Below are 20,259 nucleotides of genomic sequence, written 5' to 3' on the forward strand. Positions count from 1 at the left end.
TGTACATAATTTTCATCGATGGTTAATAGAATATAAGTATCTTAAAAGACCATGTTTGAGGGTGAGTGGATATTGAAGTGTCTAGTGAACCCACCATTTTTATTTTTGTTTTTGTATATTTTCTAAGACTAGTTACTCTATCTGAGATAACAGTCTTTGCTATGCACAAGAAGAAGAAGGTTGCATGAAACTGTTGCAAAGCTGTTAAAATTGTACACTGAACTAGTATATCAGCTCTAAATCACTGATTATGATGCATCAAAAATTTACATTTCAAGAAAAGGGGAAATCAAAAGAAGCAGATATAATAAATGTCAAACACTACAATATAACAAGTTGTTCATAAGAATTTCTGCACCACAAAGTGCCAATCGAATCCTTCAATAGAAGAATGCTACTTATTCCCTTCACATTATCAGGACTGGGATAAAATGGTAAAGATGCACTCAACAAAAGACTTATGCAACTCATTTATACCTCAACTACTTTCATCACGCTACCATGATTTGTTTATTAACGATAAATGAAGGAATAGACTATGACATGCAAAAGAAAAGAAAAGGAAAAAATATAAAGAGGAATTTAGTATAAGCCAAAACTCGTGAGTACTATTACGCCAGCTAATTCTAATAGCTACTAATAGGTGTCGGTTGTTTGTGCAAAAGTAGTTTAGATAGGCAATTTCATTACTTGTGCAAAATTCTGTGATTAGGGATCTAACAAAGACATTCAAGAGTAAGTAGAAACAGTGACAACAACATTTAATAACTGGAATGTTCTTTTAATGCATCATGACAGGCAAGTCTAACACTGTATTTGTCTTTTACATTTGAACTGTAAGGGTAATATTGCGTTAAATATTTCAAGAAACAGAATCGGTTGTTTCACCTGTTTTTATGAAGAATTGAATGGATATATAAGATGTTTATGGGAAAGGAGAAGAGTAGAACCACAGAAATTATGTCGAGTAAACACATAATTTGCCAGATTACAAGTGAATTTATTGGTTCCCTTAGAGAAAAGAAGCTTGTGAAACGTACATCCATTCTCTCTATTATTGAAAAACCACTGAGACAACATTCCAAAAGACAGAGTATACCCTAAGCAGAATTATTTTGCTTGATAGGAGATTTGAATAATTTAGGATTTTTTTTTTTTCAGGATTTAAAATGGTTTGGGCTTGATAGAGTTTTTTAAGTTGTACTAGTTTTCTTATTTTTTAGGAATTTTTTTTCAAGCTAGTTTATTGTTCATTGTATGGCAGAAAGCAGCCATGAGGGATCATTGTTGTGAGAGAATATGAGTTCGTGTTGGTGGCAGAGGAAGTTCAAGAGCAATTTGGTTTGTTCTCAAAAATGATATGTCAATTATAATCATGAAGACTGCATATTACTACAAATGAAAACTTAAAAGGACAAGCAGAGTTGATATTATCCTAAGAAATTGGCACCATCAAAATGCGTTTTTCTTTTTCCCCCTTGAAAAAATTTCACGTATATTGGTGAAGTTCATGTACATTAACCTTGCTTGTTGGCAAATCAAGCACCGAAGAACTGTTTTAGCCAACTCTTTTTCTTCGTCCAATATGTTTTTCATTTTCTTTGGCATGCCATTTTTTATTGGTTTAGTGCAAATGAAACGGTAAGCGAAGACTAAAGTCATCAGAAGATGTTTTAAGTTTTGACGCAAGAAAACAGTAAGGTAAACGCTGCCGACTTGACTGGGGGATTGGGATGGCCTATGATTTTGGTTATAATTCATATCAATAACTGATTGGTATTTACAATTTTTCTTTTTTTCTCTTCCCATAGTCACTCTGGTCTTCGCTTGCTGCTTCCTAGGCATTTCGTTCGAACCAAAGTGAAAAAGAAACGCATGCAAAATAAAATGAAATACATATTCCTTGTTTTGCTCTGAATAATATATGACATACTCGCAGTCCGTCCCAAGTCAACACGTCAGAATTTACATTGTTTTTTCTTGCGTCAAATGTCAGATGCCTTAAAAGCATTTTTTGATATTGATAAAGCAATAGTTTGAAAGGTTTCTATGCAAATAAAGAGAAATTTGAAGCTTATCAACTTATTTAATTTCTCCACGTATTGTTATTTGTAATCAAGCTGCCTTTTGTTAACATGGTTAGTGTTTTTTTTTTTTCTTTTTTTTTTTTCCCTAAATTGAGTGTAGTTTATTTGCGTAGTTTTCGATTAGTGTTAATTTATTGCAATGATATATCTCAATAATCTATAAACCTAAAGAGTAGGGGTAAAAAAAACAAAACATAAACATCAAATGAAACACAATTTAAAATTATATTCATTTTTAATTTTTGTTTTTAGTTTTTTCTGTTTTATATTTGTAGTTAATTGATATATATTATAAATTCTTAACGGTTATTAATTAACATTAACGAACAATTGAAATAAGCCGACTATACACAATTTAGTAAAAAAATAAAAAATACAAAATAAAATTAAACACACAAAAAAAAACCACTTAATTGTTTAATTATTCTAGTTCCAAAATCCAATATCCTGTGTACACAACGGTCTTCCTCCAATGGCTTTTGAGAGAATACAAACAAGAACAGAATAACGGGAGAAGGAAATTGAGGGAAGGAGTAATTGGGCCCATATCATTAAATAATGTATTCAAAGTTTGAATAATATCATTCTCACTTCAATGCAATTAACGTTCATAAGGATTATAAGTAAAAATTAAAAAGAAACTGAAAAAGGCATAAGACAGACTATCATATTGCTTCGTAGAAATTGCTTTCAAGTAGATGGTTATCAAGAGCATGATGGTATCCTCTATAAAAGTGATTATGCCAATTAGTACGTAGCCGATTCACTCTGATAGAAAAGTTTAAATTAGAACACTTTGCTATGATGAAGTTGACATATTTTACGCACATGCACATACATATGGGAGATAAGTTCTGACAATGAGGTTCCTGGCGGAAAGATGATATGCAATACAAGTGTTTAATGGTTACACAGATTTGTTATTTATCCCTAATACTGCACATTGTATACAGTCAAAAGTTGTCTATGCAAATTGTCAAATAAATAAGGCATCGTTAGGAACATTATTGGAATACTCGAGAGGTTGGAGAATGACAAGTAATGTGTTTTATCTTGCCACTGATTGGAAAAAAATTTATAATACATAACAAGTAATTAAAGAGTGTGACTCTCTCCGCATACGGCTCTCATTTGTTGCTTGTGAAATTGTTTACTTCTAGAAATGACAATTTGTGTTTGTTATATTATATTTTGCAAAATTGAATTTCCGTTTGGTATCTTTACTCCTGTTGAATCTGTTAAAATTCAACATATAATGTAGCTGTTACGAGGCACCTACTCTGAATCTTATTTCTTTATGGTCTTTTATACAGCATTGCAACATGTATATCCATTGTGCAGCGACAGTTCCATTTGACAACCCAAGATCCAGTTTACCTTGTTTTATTAAAAAGCGAAGACAGGCAAGTCTAACACTATATTTGTCTTTCACATTTGAACTGTAGGGTAATTTTGTGTTAAATATTTTGAGAAACAGAATTGGTTGTTATTATGCTTGATAAGAGATTTGAATAATTTACAATTTTTTTTCAGGATTTAGATTGGTTTGGGTTTTGATATGGTTTCAAAGTTGTATTAGTTTTCTTATTTTTATGAATTTTTTTATTCGAGCTAGTTTATTGTTCATTGTAGGGCAGAAAGCAGGTATGAGGGAACATTGTTGTGAGACAATATGAACTCGGGTTGATGGCAGAGGAAGTTCAAGAGCAATTTGGTTTGTTTTCAAAAATGAAATCTCCATTCTAACCATTAAGACTGCATATAGTACAAATGAAAACTTTAAAGGGGAAGCAGAGTTGAAATTATCCTAGGAAATTGGGACCATGAAAATGTGTTTTCTTTTCCACCCTTAGAAAAATTTCACTTATATTGATGAAGTTCTAGTTCATTAACCTTGTTTGTTGGCAAATCCAGTACCAAACAACTACTTTAGCCAACTCTTTTACTCGTTCCAAAAAAAAAAAAAAAAAAAAAAAAGGAATATGTATTACATTTTCTCTTGCATGCCTTTTTCCTTGGTTCACTGCAAATGAAGACTAGAGTGAGTATATGAAGAAAAGTCATCAAAAAATGCTTTTAAAGCATCCCAGTTTTGACGCAAGAAAACAATAAGGTAGATGCTGTCATCTTAACTTGGGAATTGGGATGGGCTGTGAGCCTGGGATATTATTCATATCAATAATTGGTTGGTATTTACAATTTTTTTTTTTTTCCCCTTCGTAGGGTCGCTCTCAATGGCGGACTCAGAAAACTTTTCAGAGGGCACCGTGATATATAATAAGATTTATATTATATTTTAAATTATGGCATAAAAAGATACAAAAGTATACAAAAATAAAAGTTTTACTATGTTACAAAAATAAAACTTTTACTATGTTGTACTAGCTGTTAAATTTTTTTTTTCTGAATTTCGTTTAGAGAAATTGAATCTCAATGTTCAGACAAAATTTATAAAAATAAAATAAGCATACTTCTTAAGGTAAAATACAAATAAAAATTTGATTTTGTTATGTTTAAGCAACTAAAGTAATTGAAAGCCATAAAAAAAAAAAAAGTTAACAACAAAAATATTGTGTAATAGAGCAAAAAAAAAAAAAAAATTGCAACTTAGATTCAATATAATTAAAAAAAAGAAGAAGTTAAGTTCTTGTATTATATCTTTATGTTATTAACGAAATTAATTGTGTTGAATTATTATTCTATAAACTTATTCCATCAAATTAAATATATGGTCTTCATCAAAATATGTATAAATAAACTCTTGTAAAATAAGATAATCATAGAATATACATGTAAGTATAAGGTAATTTCATCATCAATTGAAGGTTGTCTTAAACGAGAAGAAAAATTTTAAAGCATCTTCAATGATATTGTAGAACCTATGTGGCATGAAGTTTAGAAGGAATTGATGTTTATGTAGTAAAATAGACAGTGTTACGGATGATGTGTATTATATTAAATGGTTTTTTAATTTTAGTTTTTTAATTTTTTTATTCTCAATTTTTAGGTTTTTCTTTATTAAAATACAGCCATCATCACTGTTAATCATATATATTCCACCCACCATCGCCATCTAACTCTCTGCATTGCCTTGTACATGTATCATTACCAAAATCAACTATGCAAATTTATCGTCTTTCTCTGTAGCTAAACCCAGCCAAACAAAAAAAAAAATTACCAACAAGATATTGCTCGCACATCTCAGAATGATTTCAACTCAAAAGGTTCTTCATAACCCTTGCTTTATCATATCAAGGACTTCTCAAATTTACTAAATCAAATTCAAATATCTTTAATTCTTCATGTGGGTCAATGAATCTTTGCAAGCAAAATCATGTCCCAAATAAACTATAACCAATTTTATGATTAACTACAAGTGTAGTTCTGAAAATACTTCCAGAATCTAATTTGACACTAATAATAGAACAACTTCATTATAAATCATAGAAATGAAGGAACAGTACAACTCCTCCATTTCAACCATATTCTCACCTTTGGTTTGATCTTTAGAACCACCACCCCAATTGCTTAAATCTATCCAAACATTGCATCATGGGATTTATCTTTCATACTACCCTCTCCTAGATAGATGTGACAATTCCTGTGATACGAACAGAGGACCAACGACCCTGGAGGAATAGTGAGAAAGTTACAAGATCCAATATCATTGCTGCCATCAAACAAGAATCTAACCACCGTTGCTGAAGACCATTACTGCCAAAATCCAAAACCTTTTTCCAACCCCTTAACCCTGTCATCACCCCAGCCCCTTTGTCGTTCGTGCCGACGACGTAGGGCCCAATTACAACGACATGGACGTTGAGGAGGTTGACAACAAGACTACCTTTGCTTCAGCTTCCGGAGGAGACAGTGGCCAAGAGGAAATGCCAAACCTGCAATTGCTAAATAATGTATCTCATATTCCTTTTTAATGCCATAAGTTTGATAAAACTTTTTTACAGATCCATTGAAGAGAATTTTTTTGTAAATATAGTCTATTTTAGCTGATATGATAAAATTTTTTAACAACAGACAGAGCAATACACATGCTATTTTGGAGATACTCTAATAAGCTCCCTATGATTACTTTCTACATTTTAGCTTGAAATAGGTAATTATTGGAGAATTTGAATTTTATAATTTATCAAACACTTCAATTTGTGGAAAATTTTTCCACAATCCAATTTAGGGTCTACAAGCAATCCTAAATGCACTCACTTTTCATAATTTTAGAATTTATCTTTTTGTCAAAGATTAATTGCCTGCCACAATCACATTAATTGGTAAACATATTTCATGACCATAACAATATTGGCACTAAAAATTTGGATTTTTTTTTTTTTTTTTTTTTGGTAGCAAAACTAAAAACTGGGAGTTTAGTTATGACAATGTTATAGACACTACCATGTGAGGTAGCAAAATAAAACATCGTTATTTTCTTACAAATACTGCTATGGTCACTAAGTTGTTTACTAATGTGACAAAAAAATATGACAAAATGGTTATGCATTATTATTTTATTTGTTTATATTTAATATTTATTTATTCTTTATATATTCATTGTTCATATTGAGATTGTATTTGTATTATCAACCCAAAAAATAAGACCATATTGCTCCTTTTTTTTTTAAAGAAATTAATAACATGTTACTTTAATTACAAAGCTCGGCAACTTTGTTTTATTGGCTTATACCTAGTTTCATTAAAAATGGGGATCAGCTACCTTTACGTTAGGAGTCTTTAAATCTCATGTATCAAAAGCAGATAGCTTTGAACAACTAGATAAAAATTGGTTACATTTCACCCAAAAAACATAAATAAATAAAAATCTGTTAAACTTTCAACAGCACTCGCCGGAAAGCAAGCCCTAATCTACGATGTTATAGTTATCATACGTCTTAGGAATAAAAACCAGACCTATATAATTCCCTCAATCTATCAATCTTTTTAAAGATTTATTTATTTATATTTAAATTATTTAATTTTTTCATAGATAAAATAATTACATGTTTATGTTATTATATAATTTGGTAAATAAATTAGTGTTTATAGCACTACAAAAAATGTGTAGCTTTGAACTCTAAAAGATTGCCATAAAAATATAAAATGAGTTAGGGTGGGCATTAATTTGGTTCGGTCAATTTGTTTGCAAACCTTTATTATCCATTTGGTCTGTTGTGACTTCAAATCAGTCCAAAAACTATATTTTTATACTATATATATTTGTAATAATTTGAATTTAATATCATTTATAATGTAAATATTAAATTCAAATTACTTAAAAATACATGAAAAAAAAATGAAAAATAGTTATATAGGTTTATATGTTTAGTTTGATTTGGGTGAAAATTATACAAAACTGAACCATTGATACAACTTAAACCCAATGGCTTGTCATTCATATTTTATGCCAACCTCTAAAAAGGTTAGCTTTTCCAAATATTTTTATTTTTTATTTATTTTTTATATTCTTAGCCATAAAATGTCCGTATATCCAATTGGATATGGATAAGTATTTCATTTCCAATAAAAATTACTCGAAAATTTTCCAAATTACACCTTGTTGCTCAAATGTTCTTAGCAAGAATGGCGTATTGAACAAGAAAGGAGCCGTACAAAATAAAAATAAATAGAAAATAGACGAAAGAATGTTTAAATTTTGAAAGGTGCAAAAGCATTTATGCAACACACAATTAGAGATGGGTATGGATTGGATTGTTTCAGTTTTGGACCGAAATATAATCCAATCCATATTTATTTATTTTTCTAATATGCAATCCAAACTAAATCATTAAAACGTTAAATTCAAATCAAACCAAATTATTTGTGATCGATTTGGTTTGGATTGGTTGATCGGCTTAAAACTTACTAATTTATAAATATATAATACAAATAAAAAAATTTTCAAATATAAAATATAAATAATAAATTATAATTATCCAAATATAAAATACAATTAGAATAATATAACATAGTCTACAATGGAAAATAAAGAAAAAAATATAGCAAATGATATACATCATGCACTTATCAAGTAGCAAGTATTAATATTATCATCTTACTCCTATAAAATTAAATTAAAATTGTTAGAACAAATAATATAAAATAATACATTAATAAAAATTCATTCACTCAAGAATCGATTTGAGAATTGAAAATTAAAAAAAAAATATATATATATATATATATATTAAAAATTAATATATAAAAATAAAAAAAGTTAAAAATTAATATATAAAAATTGAAAAAAATATATTAAAATTAATATATAAAAACAAAAAAATAAAAAATATATAATTTTTTAATTATATAATATATTATTTGGATTGTATTAGATTGGGTTGGATTTATATTTCCAGTCCATAACCAATTCAATTCATACAATTCATAATATTTTGAATTCAATTCAATCCAATTAATATAAAAATCCTATCTAAATCGTTTAAAATATATTAAATTGAACGGATTAGATTTTACTTACCTTTACACACAATACAGAAATTCATTGGGGAAAAGAAAAAAAAAAAAAAAAAAAAGGCACACAAAATACTTAAGGTGGTGTTATTGTAATTTAAGCATTGATGCTCCTTTATGTAACGGATAAATGGATAATGGTGGCTGGGTTGGTTGGACTTTTCTTCTTCTTCCTCTTCGTTTCAGTTTTTTCCAAGTTAGGAATTTTCTCTGGGTTCGTGGTCAATGGCGAATTCACTGGTTGTAAGCTTGAAAATATGGTTCTCGGTATTGGGTTTTGTTATGGTGCTCACTCTAGTTTACACTCTGTCCGTCGATGGTCTTCCTTTCCGCAAAGAGCTTCTCACTCCGTACTCTCTCTCTTTGTTGTTACTCAATTTGTAGGAATTAATAATTCTTGCATATGTTTATGGGTTTTTTTGTTTTTTTGTTGATGGGTTTTCAGGTGGATGACAGCAACCTTGGTTGATTTCTATATCAACGTTGTATTTTTAGCGGTATGACAAGTTCTCAATTCTACTTCGTCTAAATTTATACTAATAAATAAATTGTGTCTTTGTGATTGCTTTTTTGTTTTTTTAATAGTTTTTTTTGATAATTTAGAATTTATCTTTTATAATAAATTTAATGACTTGTCTAAGCCATGGAATATAGAATTATTTTAATTCGAATCCTTTTGTCTTTCAAGATGAGATCATAATTTAATTTTAATTTTTTTTTTAATTGTGTGTTTTACTGTTTTGTTGATGGATTGCTTTTGCTATAGTGGAATTATCATTTTAAGTTGGTGGAGTGGCTTTTTTTGGTTGTTATAAGGGTTTTGGATCATTTGAAGGTGATAAGTTCAGAAGTCAGATTTCTCAATTTGACAATTATTTTTAAGTATGTTATCCCATTTGATTTGTGAACTTTATAAACCCATAATATGTGAGTTCTAGAATGAGGTGCACCCCTCCCTTGGCCCTTTGATAGAATGAAACACCATTTTTTTGTGCATCTATTTGGCTTCAAAATACTATGCCACCAAGTGAGTTTATTTTTTATTTTTTTATTTTTTATTTTTTAAAGAAAGAAGAACTGTTTTTGGGATAGGAAACAAAGCTTTCATTGCTAAATGAACATCTAATATATGATCTTTAGAGATAGTAATCCTCAAGAAATAAAAAAAGCAGACAAAACAAAGCAAAATAAAGAAACTAGCATTGCATCAGCTTAAGATCTCCTTGCAACATAAATTGGGCATATAAGATAATCATTAAATTATTTAGAGAGGATGTCCCAAAAGAATTCAAGAACCTAATTCAATCCCAAAACTAATAAATATCACGGAAATTTATCTTCAAACACTCTTCCATTTTTATTTTTATTTTTTCATGAGAACTCATAAAGCAACTTCACAATCAATGAGAAATAACAATAAAATTAGGATACATCCAACAGACTCTAGCTTCACTGAACAATCCAAAACAAAGGGAAGTTGCCACTTTATAATGTACAAGTAAGTGATCAATTGATTTGATAATCTATTCTACAATTGATGCACCACGGGGTGGTAAACACATATGTGGTACCTGAACCCCACAGAGGACACAAGCTTTCCAAATGGTTCTATATGGTTCAAATACAGGGTAGGAATGATTACCAATTACAAAAGGAAGTGACTGCATGAAAAATTTCTGAAGAAATCAGAGGACAATTATCTCATATTGGTTGTTTCAAGAAACTATAAGAGAGATGGTTTCTATTTTGTTTATTAAACACTGAAATTCCATGCAAGAGAGTTGTTTTAAGCATCAATAGAGTCTAAAAAATATATAGGAAATTGTTTGACCTTGATAAACGATACAGCCAAGGAAACATAGAAGAAAGAAGTAAACTGAAATTCTAAGAATCTTCTCAAAATTTAAGCAGTAAGAATTATGTGTAACCTTACCTTTAAGTTGGTAGATAGTTTGTTGATCTATTTTTGAAATTTTAATTTTTTCCCCCTATTTTTCATTCCTCTGAGCTGTTTGCTCTTCATGCTAATATTGTTTAGGTGTCACTATTTTTTCTTCTTCCTCTTTGTGATATATATATATATATATATATACAGGTATGTGGTAATTGTGCTGTACAGTTTTCATTCTATATGAACCACATCGGATGGTGATGTGAATTGGATGTGCATGTTATAAATTGATACTTGATAATTGACAGGGAGACAGTGTTGCCAAAGAATGTATGTGCTTCTTAAAGAGAATTTCATGTGAATTTAGAAAGTTTTCTCTCATTCCAGGCTTGGGTTTTATACAAGGAATCAAATTGGATCAGTACAACAATCTGGATAATTCTGCTTGTATGTTTTGGCAGGTATGCTTTCTTTTGCTTGATTGAATCCCTGCATTGCTATCATTAGTTTCTTATCTATGGAATTGAGATTCATTTGAGTGGGCTATGTGCATGAAGGCTGTATTTCTGTCTGTTTCTCACAAAATTATTTTTCCTTAATATGTTTTCTTTCTTACATTCTATGAAGATTTCCTTTTTACCTTCCTCTTTTAATTTCAATTAAAATCATACATTTATTTTTGACATAATGCACAGTTATCACTTAAGGTTTATCTGTTTCCCCTTAAAAACATGAGTATTGCTTTTTATGTGTTCTTCTACTCTTGTTGCTTCCGCTATTATTTAAATTTTGAACTTCTCCTCCATGAATTGAAACATATTCTCTCTCTCTCTCTCTCTCTCTCTCGGTGTTTGTTTACTTTGTACTTGAATTTTGCACTTTAAAGACAGTTTTTTAGTTATTGATTAAAAAATTCAAATAAATTCCCCTTCCTCTAATTTTTCTCTTTTTCTCTCTTTCTTTCCTTCTCTCCCATCTTATTCTTCTCTTTCTCTTTCTCAGGTTCTACATCATTCTATCGATTCTTAGTTTATGAAAATTAGCTTATTTCTATTGCAAGCTTTGCTTTGTGATGTAAAGTGTCTGATTTTTATGTTATGGATGTTATTCTAAATTCTTTTAATTTTTTTCAGTTCCCTTAAAGGTTTTACTTAAGGATGAAAAATTGCTTCAGGCCTATAAATCTGTTTCTTATTTGAAGATTTTGAAACTGTTCTATGCTTGTCACTATTATTGGAAATCATGGCTAACTGAGGTTTTAAAAAAGTTGTGGCTCCATTACTGCAATGTCAAAGGTGAACATTAATTAGCTCATTGTTGATAAGTTTTTTATTTTTTATTTTTTTTCCAGCATTACTACATGTGCCTACATTGTTGTGCAATTGATGAAGCTATCCACTCAAGAATCAAGGCGAGATCCAATTAATTACATTCTGTTGCGGCATCCATATAAGTATGTAGAGAAAACTTCAGTTGTGCTATGACTTATAATGAAATAATTTCTAAAATAATTTATGATGGAACATCTAAAGAACTCTGCAAACAAATTGAGGCATTCTTATCTTGCATCACTTTAAAGTAAAGCTATGTTAGATTGATGGCAGATATGTAGGGAGTAGCACATTAATAGTTGCTGTTTTTATGTATTGAAAATTCTTTTTCTTTGAAGGAAACAAATGCTGCATTAAAATGTCAGTTTTGAAAGCAAATTTGCAATTTTGTTGGTAAATTGAATTACTTTGCATCACATGTGTATGATTCATGTGATCCTTTAACAAATTACAGGTCTTAATGTTCTACTGAAGCTCTGGTACTTTTTATGCATTGCAAGGAATGTTTGAATCCCCATCTTTCACTAATTTGCTTCCCGTACTCTTGATTGGATTGGGGAAGTAGGACTTGACGAACTTTTACTAAAAGAAAATCTTATGCATATTAGAAAGTAGATATTTCTTGCATTTTCACGTGCAAGTCTTAAAATCTTTATCGATCTTTATCTCTCCCTCCAATGGATGATAAGCTTTGACAAAATCTCTTTTCTTGTAGGGATGATGTGGAACAAAAGAGGAAACACTCCCCTGTGGTGATCACAAGAGTCATTTTTATTGTTTTGGGTTGTTTGATGTCAGGAACTCTGGTTTATACTATATTAACTGATGGTTCTCCTTTTCGCAAAGAGCTTTTGACACCGTAAGTCTACCACCTTTGTTTTTACCCCTTGTAAATTAAATTATGTGTTAGAGAATGTGTTCTAAAGCAAAGTATTTTTAAATTGAATGCACAATTGTACATGCATAGACAAGCACATGTATTCAATAGAGATCTAACATACATCTGCTGTTGGGAGGTATATCTCATGTATTTTTTGGCATACTCAGACAAAAGAACTTGATCCTTTTAGCATGGATGGATTTAGCCAGCTGGGAATTTTCAATTCATATTGTCCCATGCACACACACACACACACACACACACACTCTGATGTGTGTATGATTTCTCTACAATTTTTTATATATGACTGCCAACAAATTCTTAATGAGGATAATAGGTGTATAAACTACTCATTAAAAAGAAGAAAGAAAAATAATAATAAAAGATCTCATGCTTTCTTTCTTCCTGTATCCCACTGTTCCTCCCTCCAATGCACCAAATCAATTATATGGACCAGTTAGCTAGATCACTCTCATCCATTCCTCTCTATAAACTAAGCATGCAAACAAAATAGTGGTAGCTCTGGATGTAGAAAGTACTCAAGAAACACTATGTGATAAAAACAAAAGACACCTCATATTCTCGTGCAACTAGACAGTACGGCAAAGTTCTTCAACTTAACCAAATAAATATATTACGTTTGATATTTCTACTTTGTTTTTATATTGCTTCTCTCTTTCTCATAGTAACATATTGTTGTGTTTGATGCTTACTTTATCGATATGTCTAGGCTTGTCTATATTGCTTCTCTGTTGTAATTGTTTTTTGTGCTTGATCATTTGACTTTTGTGTAACGAGTTACTAAAACTTTTGCAGGTGGATGATAGCAACACTTATTGACTTCTATATCAATGTTATTGCTCTATCGGTATGTTTTTTGTGCTTATCTTTATGCCAGAACTAAATTCCTAGTCCTTCTTCCATTATCAATTTTTCCAACAAGTATGGAAATTCATATCTAATTTGACATAAAACAGTTATGTACTCCCTTTCGTCCAGTTATCCTCCGTCATATCTGTTTTCTGTACTTTTTATATATTTTTTAGATCAGTATAAGTTCAATTAAAAATCACATAACTAGTCAAGATTAAAGTCTTATCTTCAAAGTGAGATTCCTTTTAGTAGTTCATAAGTATAGTTCTTCAAATCATTATATTACAGTAGAAAGTTGCATTTTGTTACCTTGTGCAAAGTAATTTTTCTGTTAATCAGTATTTCAAATTTCATTTATTTTAATTAATTGAAGCGTTGATGGTTCCTTATATAGGCAGTGAATAGTAAATAGGATTCACATAAGACCAGTTTCTTGGAAGCTTAGGTAATAAGGTATAATGAATAAGGAATTTAGTTCTGAAATGGGAATTTTGTATCTTCATTCCTTAGATCTACTGAATTATACATATTTGTGAATTCATACATATAACATTTTCAGTTTCATTGATAGTAATATTCCCAAGTTGGATAAGCAATCATATTTTCTTTGTATGCACAATCAGGTTTGGGTTGCCCATACAAGTTCAACTTTTGTTGCTGCAATCTTTTGGATAGTTTTGTTGATATGTTTTGGCAGGTAATATTTTCTCACTCTATCTATGACAAGTAGTGCATTTGGTCTGTCCACATCTTTGTCATAATGAAGTTGACATATTTTACGCACATGCACATACATATGGGAGATAAGTTCTGACAATGAGGTTCGTTACGGACAGATGATATGCAATACAAGTGTTAAGTGCTTATACAGATTTGTTATATATTTCTAATACTGCACATTGTCTACAGTCAAAAGTTGTCCATGCAAACTTGCAAATAAATAAGGCATCGTTAGGAACTTTATTGGAATACCCAAGCGGTTGGAGAATGACAAGTAGTGGGTTTTATCTTGCCACAGAATTGAAAACTTTTATAATACATAACAAGTAATTAAAGAGTGTGACTCTCTGCATACAGCTCTCATTTTTTGCTTGTGAAATTGTTTACTTCTAGAAATGATAATTTGTGTTTGTTATATTATATTTTGCAAAATTGAATATCTGCGTGGTATCTTTACTCCTGTTGAATCTGTTAAAATTCAACATATAATGTAGCTGTTACAAGGCACCTACTCTGAATCTTATTTCTTTATGGTCTTTTATACAGCATTGCAACATGTATATACATTGTACAGCAACTGTTCCATTTGACGACCCAAGATCCAGTCTACCTTGTTTTATTAAAAAGCGAAGACAGGCAAGTCTAACACTATATTTGTCTTGCACATTTGAACTGTAGGGCAATTTTGTGTTAAATATTTTGAGAAGCAGAGTTGGTTGTTCACCTGTTTATGTGAAGAATTGAATGGAGAACCGACTTTACGTTCCGGTTCTATATATGATGTTTATGGGAAAGGAAAAGAGTAGAACTGTATAAGTCATTTCAAATAACTCTTAATTTACTATATTACAACTGAATTTCTTGGTTCTACTAGAGAAACTAAGCTTGTGAAACATATGTTTGTTCGCCCCATGGTTGAAAAAGCACTGAGCCAGCATTCCAAAAGACAATTTATATCCTCAGCAGAATCATTATGCTTTATAAGAGATTTAAATAATTTACAATTTTTTTCAGGATTTAGATTGGTTTGGGTTTTGATATGGTTTCTAAGTTGTATTAGTTTTGTTATTTTTTTTTTTTTTTCATTCAAGCTAGTTTATTGTTCATTGTAGGGCAGAAAGCAGGTATGAGGGAACATTGTTGTGAGACAATATGATCTCGGTTTGATGGCAGAGGAAGTTCAAGAGCAATTTGGTTTGTTTTCAAAAATGAAATCTCCATTCTAACCACCATTAAGACTGCATATTACTACATATGAAAGCTTTAAAGGGGAAGCAGAGTTGAAATTATCCTAGGAAATTGGGACCATGAAATTGTGTTTTTTTCTTGTCCACTCCTAAAAAAATTTCACTTATATTGATGAAGTTCTAGTTCATTAACTTTGCTTGTTGGCAAATCCAGCACCAAACAACTACTTTAGCCAACTCTTTTACTGGTCCTCCCCCTCCCCACTAGGGATGTCAACGGGACGGGGCGGGGCCGGTTTTTAAAATCCCGTCCCCGTCCCCGAGGGGAATTTTACATCTCATCCCCGCGATTTTCTCCGTTTCTTTAGGTGTGGGGCGGGATCGGGGACAGGGCGGGACGGTTTTCCCCATTTTGTTTTTTAATTGATATTTTTTAAAAAAATTTATATAAAAAAATTATTTTATGATTAAAATATAAAGAAAATAACTACAATGCAATAAAAATATAATAAAATACATCAAGGAACAAATTTACAATTATAATAAAATACATATTTAGAAAAATAAATAAAAAAAAGAAGAAAATGATTTTATATAAATAAAATTTTATAAAAAAATAAATAAATAAATATATATATATATATATATATATCGGGGCGGGTTCGGGGCGGGGTTATTATTCCCCGTCCCCGGCCCGTCTCCGACTCGGTTTTTAGGCATTTGCTCCGAGCCCGCCCTCATCCCTGAATTTTCGGGGAAAAACGGGGCTATGCACCGCGGTTTTGGGGATGGGCGGGGCAAATTGACATCCCTACTCCCCACCCCCCCAAAAAAAAAAAAAAAAAAGGGGGGGGAAAAAGGAATGTGTTAATCATTTTCTTTGCATGCCCATTTTTCTTGGTTTAATGCAAATGAAGACTAAGTTGAGTATATTAAGAAAAGTCATCAAATAATGCTTTGAAAGCATCCCAGTTTTATTGGTAAATGCCTTTAATGCTTTGAAAGCATCCCAATTTTGACGCAAGAAAACAGTGAGGTAAATGCTGTGAGTCTGGGATATTATTCATATTAATAATTTGTTGGTATTTACAATTTTTTTTTTCTTGGTATAGTCGCTCTCAATGGCGGACTCAGAACAATTTTTGAGAGGGCACCATGATATATAATAAGATTTTTATATTATATTTTAATTTATGACATGGAAAGAGTAGAACTAAAGAAATCATTTCAAATAACTCATAATTTGCCATATTAGAATTGGATTTTTTTATTTTACTAGAGAAACTAAGCTTTTGAAACATATGTTTGTTCGCTCCACAATTGAAATAACTATTTGCTGCTGTAACCAACAAAAATTCCTACATCAGCTTTTTGATCCAACTTGTCTCTTTTAATTTCAAGAACATGTGTATAACAAATGCTTCAAAATATCTTCAAATGCTCCACAGTAGGCTTGACTCCATACCACATCTCATATGGAGTTTTGAACTCCAATGGTTTAGTTGGTAATTTATTTAGCAAATACACCGAGGTATTCACTGCTTCAGCCTAAAACTTCTTTGGTAATTGCTTCTCAAACAACAAGCATTTACACATCTCCATAATAGTCCTGTTCTTCCTCTCACTAACCCCATTTTACTTAGGAGTATTGGGAGAGGTCAGCTGATGTTGAATTCCCGCTTTTTTGTATTGCAACTTAAACTTTTGAGCTGTATATTCAGTCCCATTATCTGATCGTATCACTTTGATGCTACATTTTGCTTGATTTTCAACCATGGCTTTAAAGCTGGTGAATATCTCAGCAACTTTAGATTTGTGTTTCAGAAAACATAGTCAACACATTCTAGAGAAATCGTCTATGAAAGTGAGAAAATATCTACTACCATTGATAGAATGCTCACTTATTATAGGTCCACATACATCACTATGAATCAACTGAAGCTTTTCAGAGGCTTTCCAAGCGCCTTTCGAAGGGAATGACAGCCTTTGTTGCTTATCAAACTGACACACTTCACACACTTCCAGATTTTTGCTAACAGCAGGCATATTCTCCACCAATTTCTTTTCATACATTAGATTCAAGGAGTCATAGTTAAAATGACCAAGTCTTTTATGTCACAACTTAGATTCATCATTAATTTTGGTATAAAAAATATTATTTCCCTTCTTGTTCCACTCTATCACAAAGCTTTTATCTTTCATTCCAACATTTAGAATTTCACTTCTATATTGATCATATATTATGCAAGACTTATCTTGAAAATTCAAAGAATATCCATTTTCAAGCATTTGTCCTACATTAACAAACTTTGATTAATTTCGGGTAGATATAACACATTTGAAAGGAGTTTAGTACCTGTTGAAGTTTCCACAGTCAAATCTCCTTTGCCTTGAACTTGAATAAAATCTCAATTTTCTATTTGGACTTTGGAAACAAAGCTTCTATTCAAGGTCTTGAAGAGATCAGCATCATGAGTCATATGTTGAGTGCAACCACTATCCACCAACCAAGCTTCTTTTCTGCTGTTTTCTGCATAACATGTAGTAACAAACAGCCTTTCCTCACTTTGCTGTGCTTCATCAGCAACTTGTACTTGGTGTGCTTGTTGTACTGGTCCTCCTTTGTTTTTGCAAACTTTTTCAATATGTCCAAGTTGTTTGCAAGCTCTACATTGAATATTAGGCCTAAAACAACAATATTTTTCAGCATGGTTGTCTTTTTTGCAATGAGAGCACTTTATAAACTTCTTTCTTTCATCCTTTCTGCTTTTACCAGCACCATGTTTTCCTTTAACATTACTTCCACCACTTTGTTGCTTCCTTTGATTATTGTTTGCTGGAGCCTTACCTTTTTGTAATGCGAGAAAAACACTTTCTGATGTTTCTTCTTGTCTTATAGATCTTTTTTGTTTAGTTGCTTGTAAAACATTGACAAGCTTTGACAAAGAAATCTGATTCAGCTCTCTTGACTCCATCAAGGATGAGATCTTTGCTTCGAACTTTTCTGTCAAGCTGATCAGCACTTTCTCCACCACTCGTCTATCACTCAGCTCCTCTCTAAGAATTCTAATCTGGTTTACTACCTTCATGAGTCTGTCTATGAAGTCTTTTACCAACTCAGAATCCTTCATTCTTAAAGTTTCGAACTCTCTCCTTAAGTTCAACACCTGCATTTGTCTTGTTCTTGCACTTTCCTGGAACTCTTCTTTCAGTTTGTTCCAGACCTCTTTAACTGTAGTGCAAGCCATAATTCTGGTGAACTTCACTTCTGAAACACCAGCATGTAAGGCAGATAAAGCTTTAAACTTTTTAGCAACATCTTCACTATATTGCTTTATTTGAGCGATAGTGGGATCTGTTGTCAAAAGGGGAGGATTTCTTTCGATCTCTACTACTTCCCACAAGTCAAAAGCTTGAAGGTAAGCTTTCATTTTTATAGACCACATGGCATAATTTTCTCCAGAAAATATAAGAGGTGATTGAGCAGAAAAATGAGTTGAAGCCATTTAAAAAAGGAAGGAAAGGTAGAAGGAAGGTTTTTGTATTTTTTGCTATTTTACTCACAGCCCCTCTAAGATCATAAGAGCTCTGAGACCATTTGTAGGATTTTTAGAACAAAAAACACAGCAAAAATAAAAGAGAAAGAAAAAAAGCTTAAACTGATGTGGTGAATACACATCGTTCATTTGTGGATAGAACATATAAACACAAGTTTTCAGAAATAATAGACCACCTAATTTTCACCAACTGCTGCAATAATCATATTGCCAAAAAGACAAGCCATACTTTGGTTACCTAATAAAACAGTGTTTTTACCGAAAACTTGAAAGTACAATAACTAATCATCACAAAGCAACTTATGACAGCAACAAAAGTGACGTTATACTAACAAATACATTAAACTTCTAAATAGCAAATTGATACATAAAAAGAAATCTTAAAATAAATGTGCATAAACAAGACTTCCCATTTTGATATTTCTCATCCTGATCCTCCCTTTTTATTTTATTCTTTCATACCACACGTACCAGAAAGGAAGTGGTCTTTTCTGCGCCCACAAAACAATCTCATACAAATCCTTGTTGGAACTAAACAAAGAAAGATAGGAGATAGAGATACTTGACAAAATAAATTGGTACCAAAGCAAGAATTCTACCTTCTAGGGAAAAAAATTAAAAAAAAAAAAATCCTCTTTTCCAACCTTCATGGCATTTGAAAACCTTTGAAAATGTACCATAAGATCCCAAAAGAAGAATCCCCTCCCATTGAGATACTTAAAAAATCTCATATATAGGTCATTCCTCTACAACGCACCCCTTCCAAGAAGCTATGATTTGAAAATAATTAATAAAGCAGTTTCAAGTTTTAACTCTGGATGCTATACTTCTTGACATGTTACGTTTACTCCATAAGACATACTAAGAATATCCAGCAAACCAAATTTTTTTCTTCTCCCAAAAAATGAAAGAAGTGTATCATCAACAAACTGTAAATAGGACACTTCTAATTTTATATTTTCCTATGATAAAACCTTCAATGGATTTCCAATGTGATTTGTTATGTTCCATCTACCTAATTTTCATCGATGGTTAAAAGAATATAAGTATCTTAAAAGACCATGTTTGAGGGCGAGTGGATATTGAAGTGTCTAGTGAACCCATTATTTAAAAAAAAAAAAAAAAAAATTTCTATGTTTTCGAAGACTATAACTATTGTTACTCTATCTGAGATAGCAGTCTTCGCTATGCACAAGAATGCAGCATCCACACCGTTGTCCTTTTTTGCTGCTGTAACACCCCGTCCCAAATCGCACCGG

General features: G+C 31.2%; 1 protein-coding gene across 4 annotated transcripts; it reads left to right on the forward strand.

The window, feature by feature from the left end:
- The first annotated feature begins 8,676 nt into the window (after positions 1-8,676).
- LOC132803655 (uncharacterized) lies at positions 8,677-15,635 on the forward strand. Of its 4 annotated transcripts, none has more exons than XM_060816977.1 (9): positions 8,679-8,911; positions 9,007-9,058; positions 10,840-10,913; positions 11,804-11,905; positions 12,499-12,642; positions 13,480-13,531; positions 14,160-14,233; positions 14,803-14,892; positions 15,369-15,635. In XM_060816977.1, the coding sequence occupies exons 1-9, from the start codon at positions 8,787-8,789 to the stop codon at positions 15,400-15,402; spliced, it is 747 nt and encodes a 248-aa protein (XP_060672960.1). In that variant the 5' UTR covers positions 8,679-8,786; the 3' UTR covers positions 15,403-15,635. The 4 variants fall into 4 exon arrangements, with proteins under 4 accessions (XP_060672961.1, XP_060672960.1, XP_060672963.1 ...); XM_060816979.1 differs by having other exon boundaries at positions 8,727-8,911; positions 9,018-9,058; XM_060816978.1 differs by lacking the exon at positions 11,804-11,905 and having other exon boundaries at positions 8,677-8,911.
- Positions 15,636-20,259: the final 4,624 nt, after the last annotated feature.

This window comes from Ziziphus jujuba, chromosome 5 (genome assembly GCF_031755915.1).
Source record: "Ziziphus jujuba cultivar Dongzao chromosome 5, ASM3175591v1".
Taxonomy (NCBI): domain Eukaryota; kingdom Viridiplantae; phylum Streptophyta; class Magnoliopsida; order Rosales; family Rhamnaceae; genus Ziziphus; species Ziziphus jujuba.

What these genes read in the sequence shown, in the direction of transcription:
- LOC132803655 (XM_060816977.1), top strand. Translation starts at nt 8,787, where the DNA reads ATGGCGAATTCACTGGTTGTAAGCTTGAAAATATGGTTCTCGGTATTG. An exon ending in TCAACGTTGTATTTTTAGCG is followed by an intron (nt 9,059 to 10,839) that starts GTATGACAAGTT and finishes CTCTCATTCCAG; the next exon opens with GCTTGGGTTTTATACAAGGA. An exon ending in CTGTTGCGGCATCCATATAA is followed by an intron (nt 11,906 to 12,498) that starts GTATGTAGAGAA and finishes CTTTTCTTGTAG; the next exon opens with GGATGATGTGGAACAAAAGA.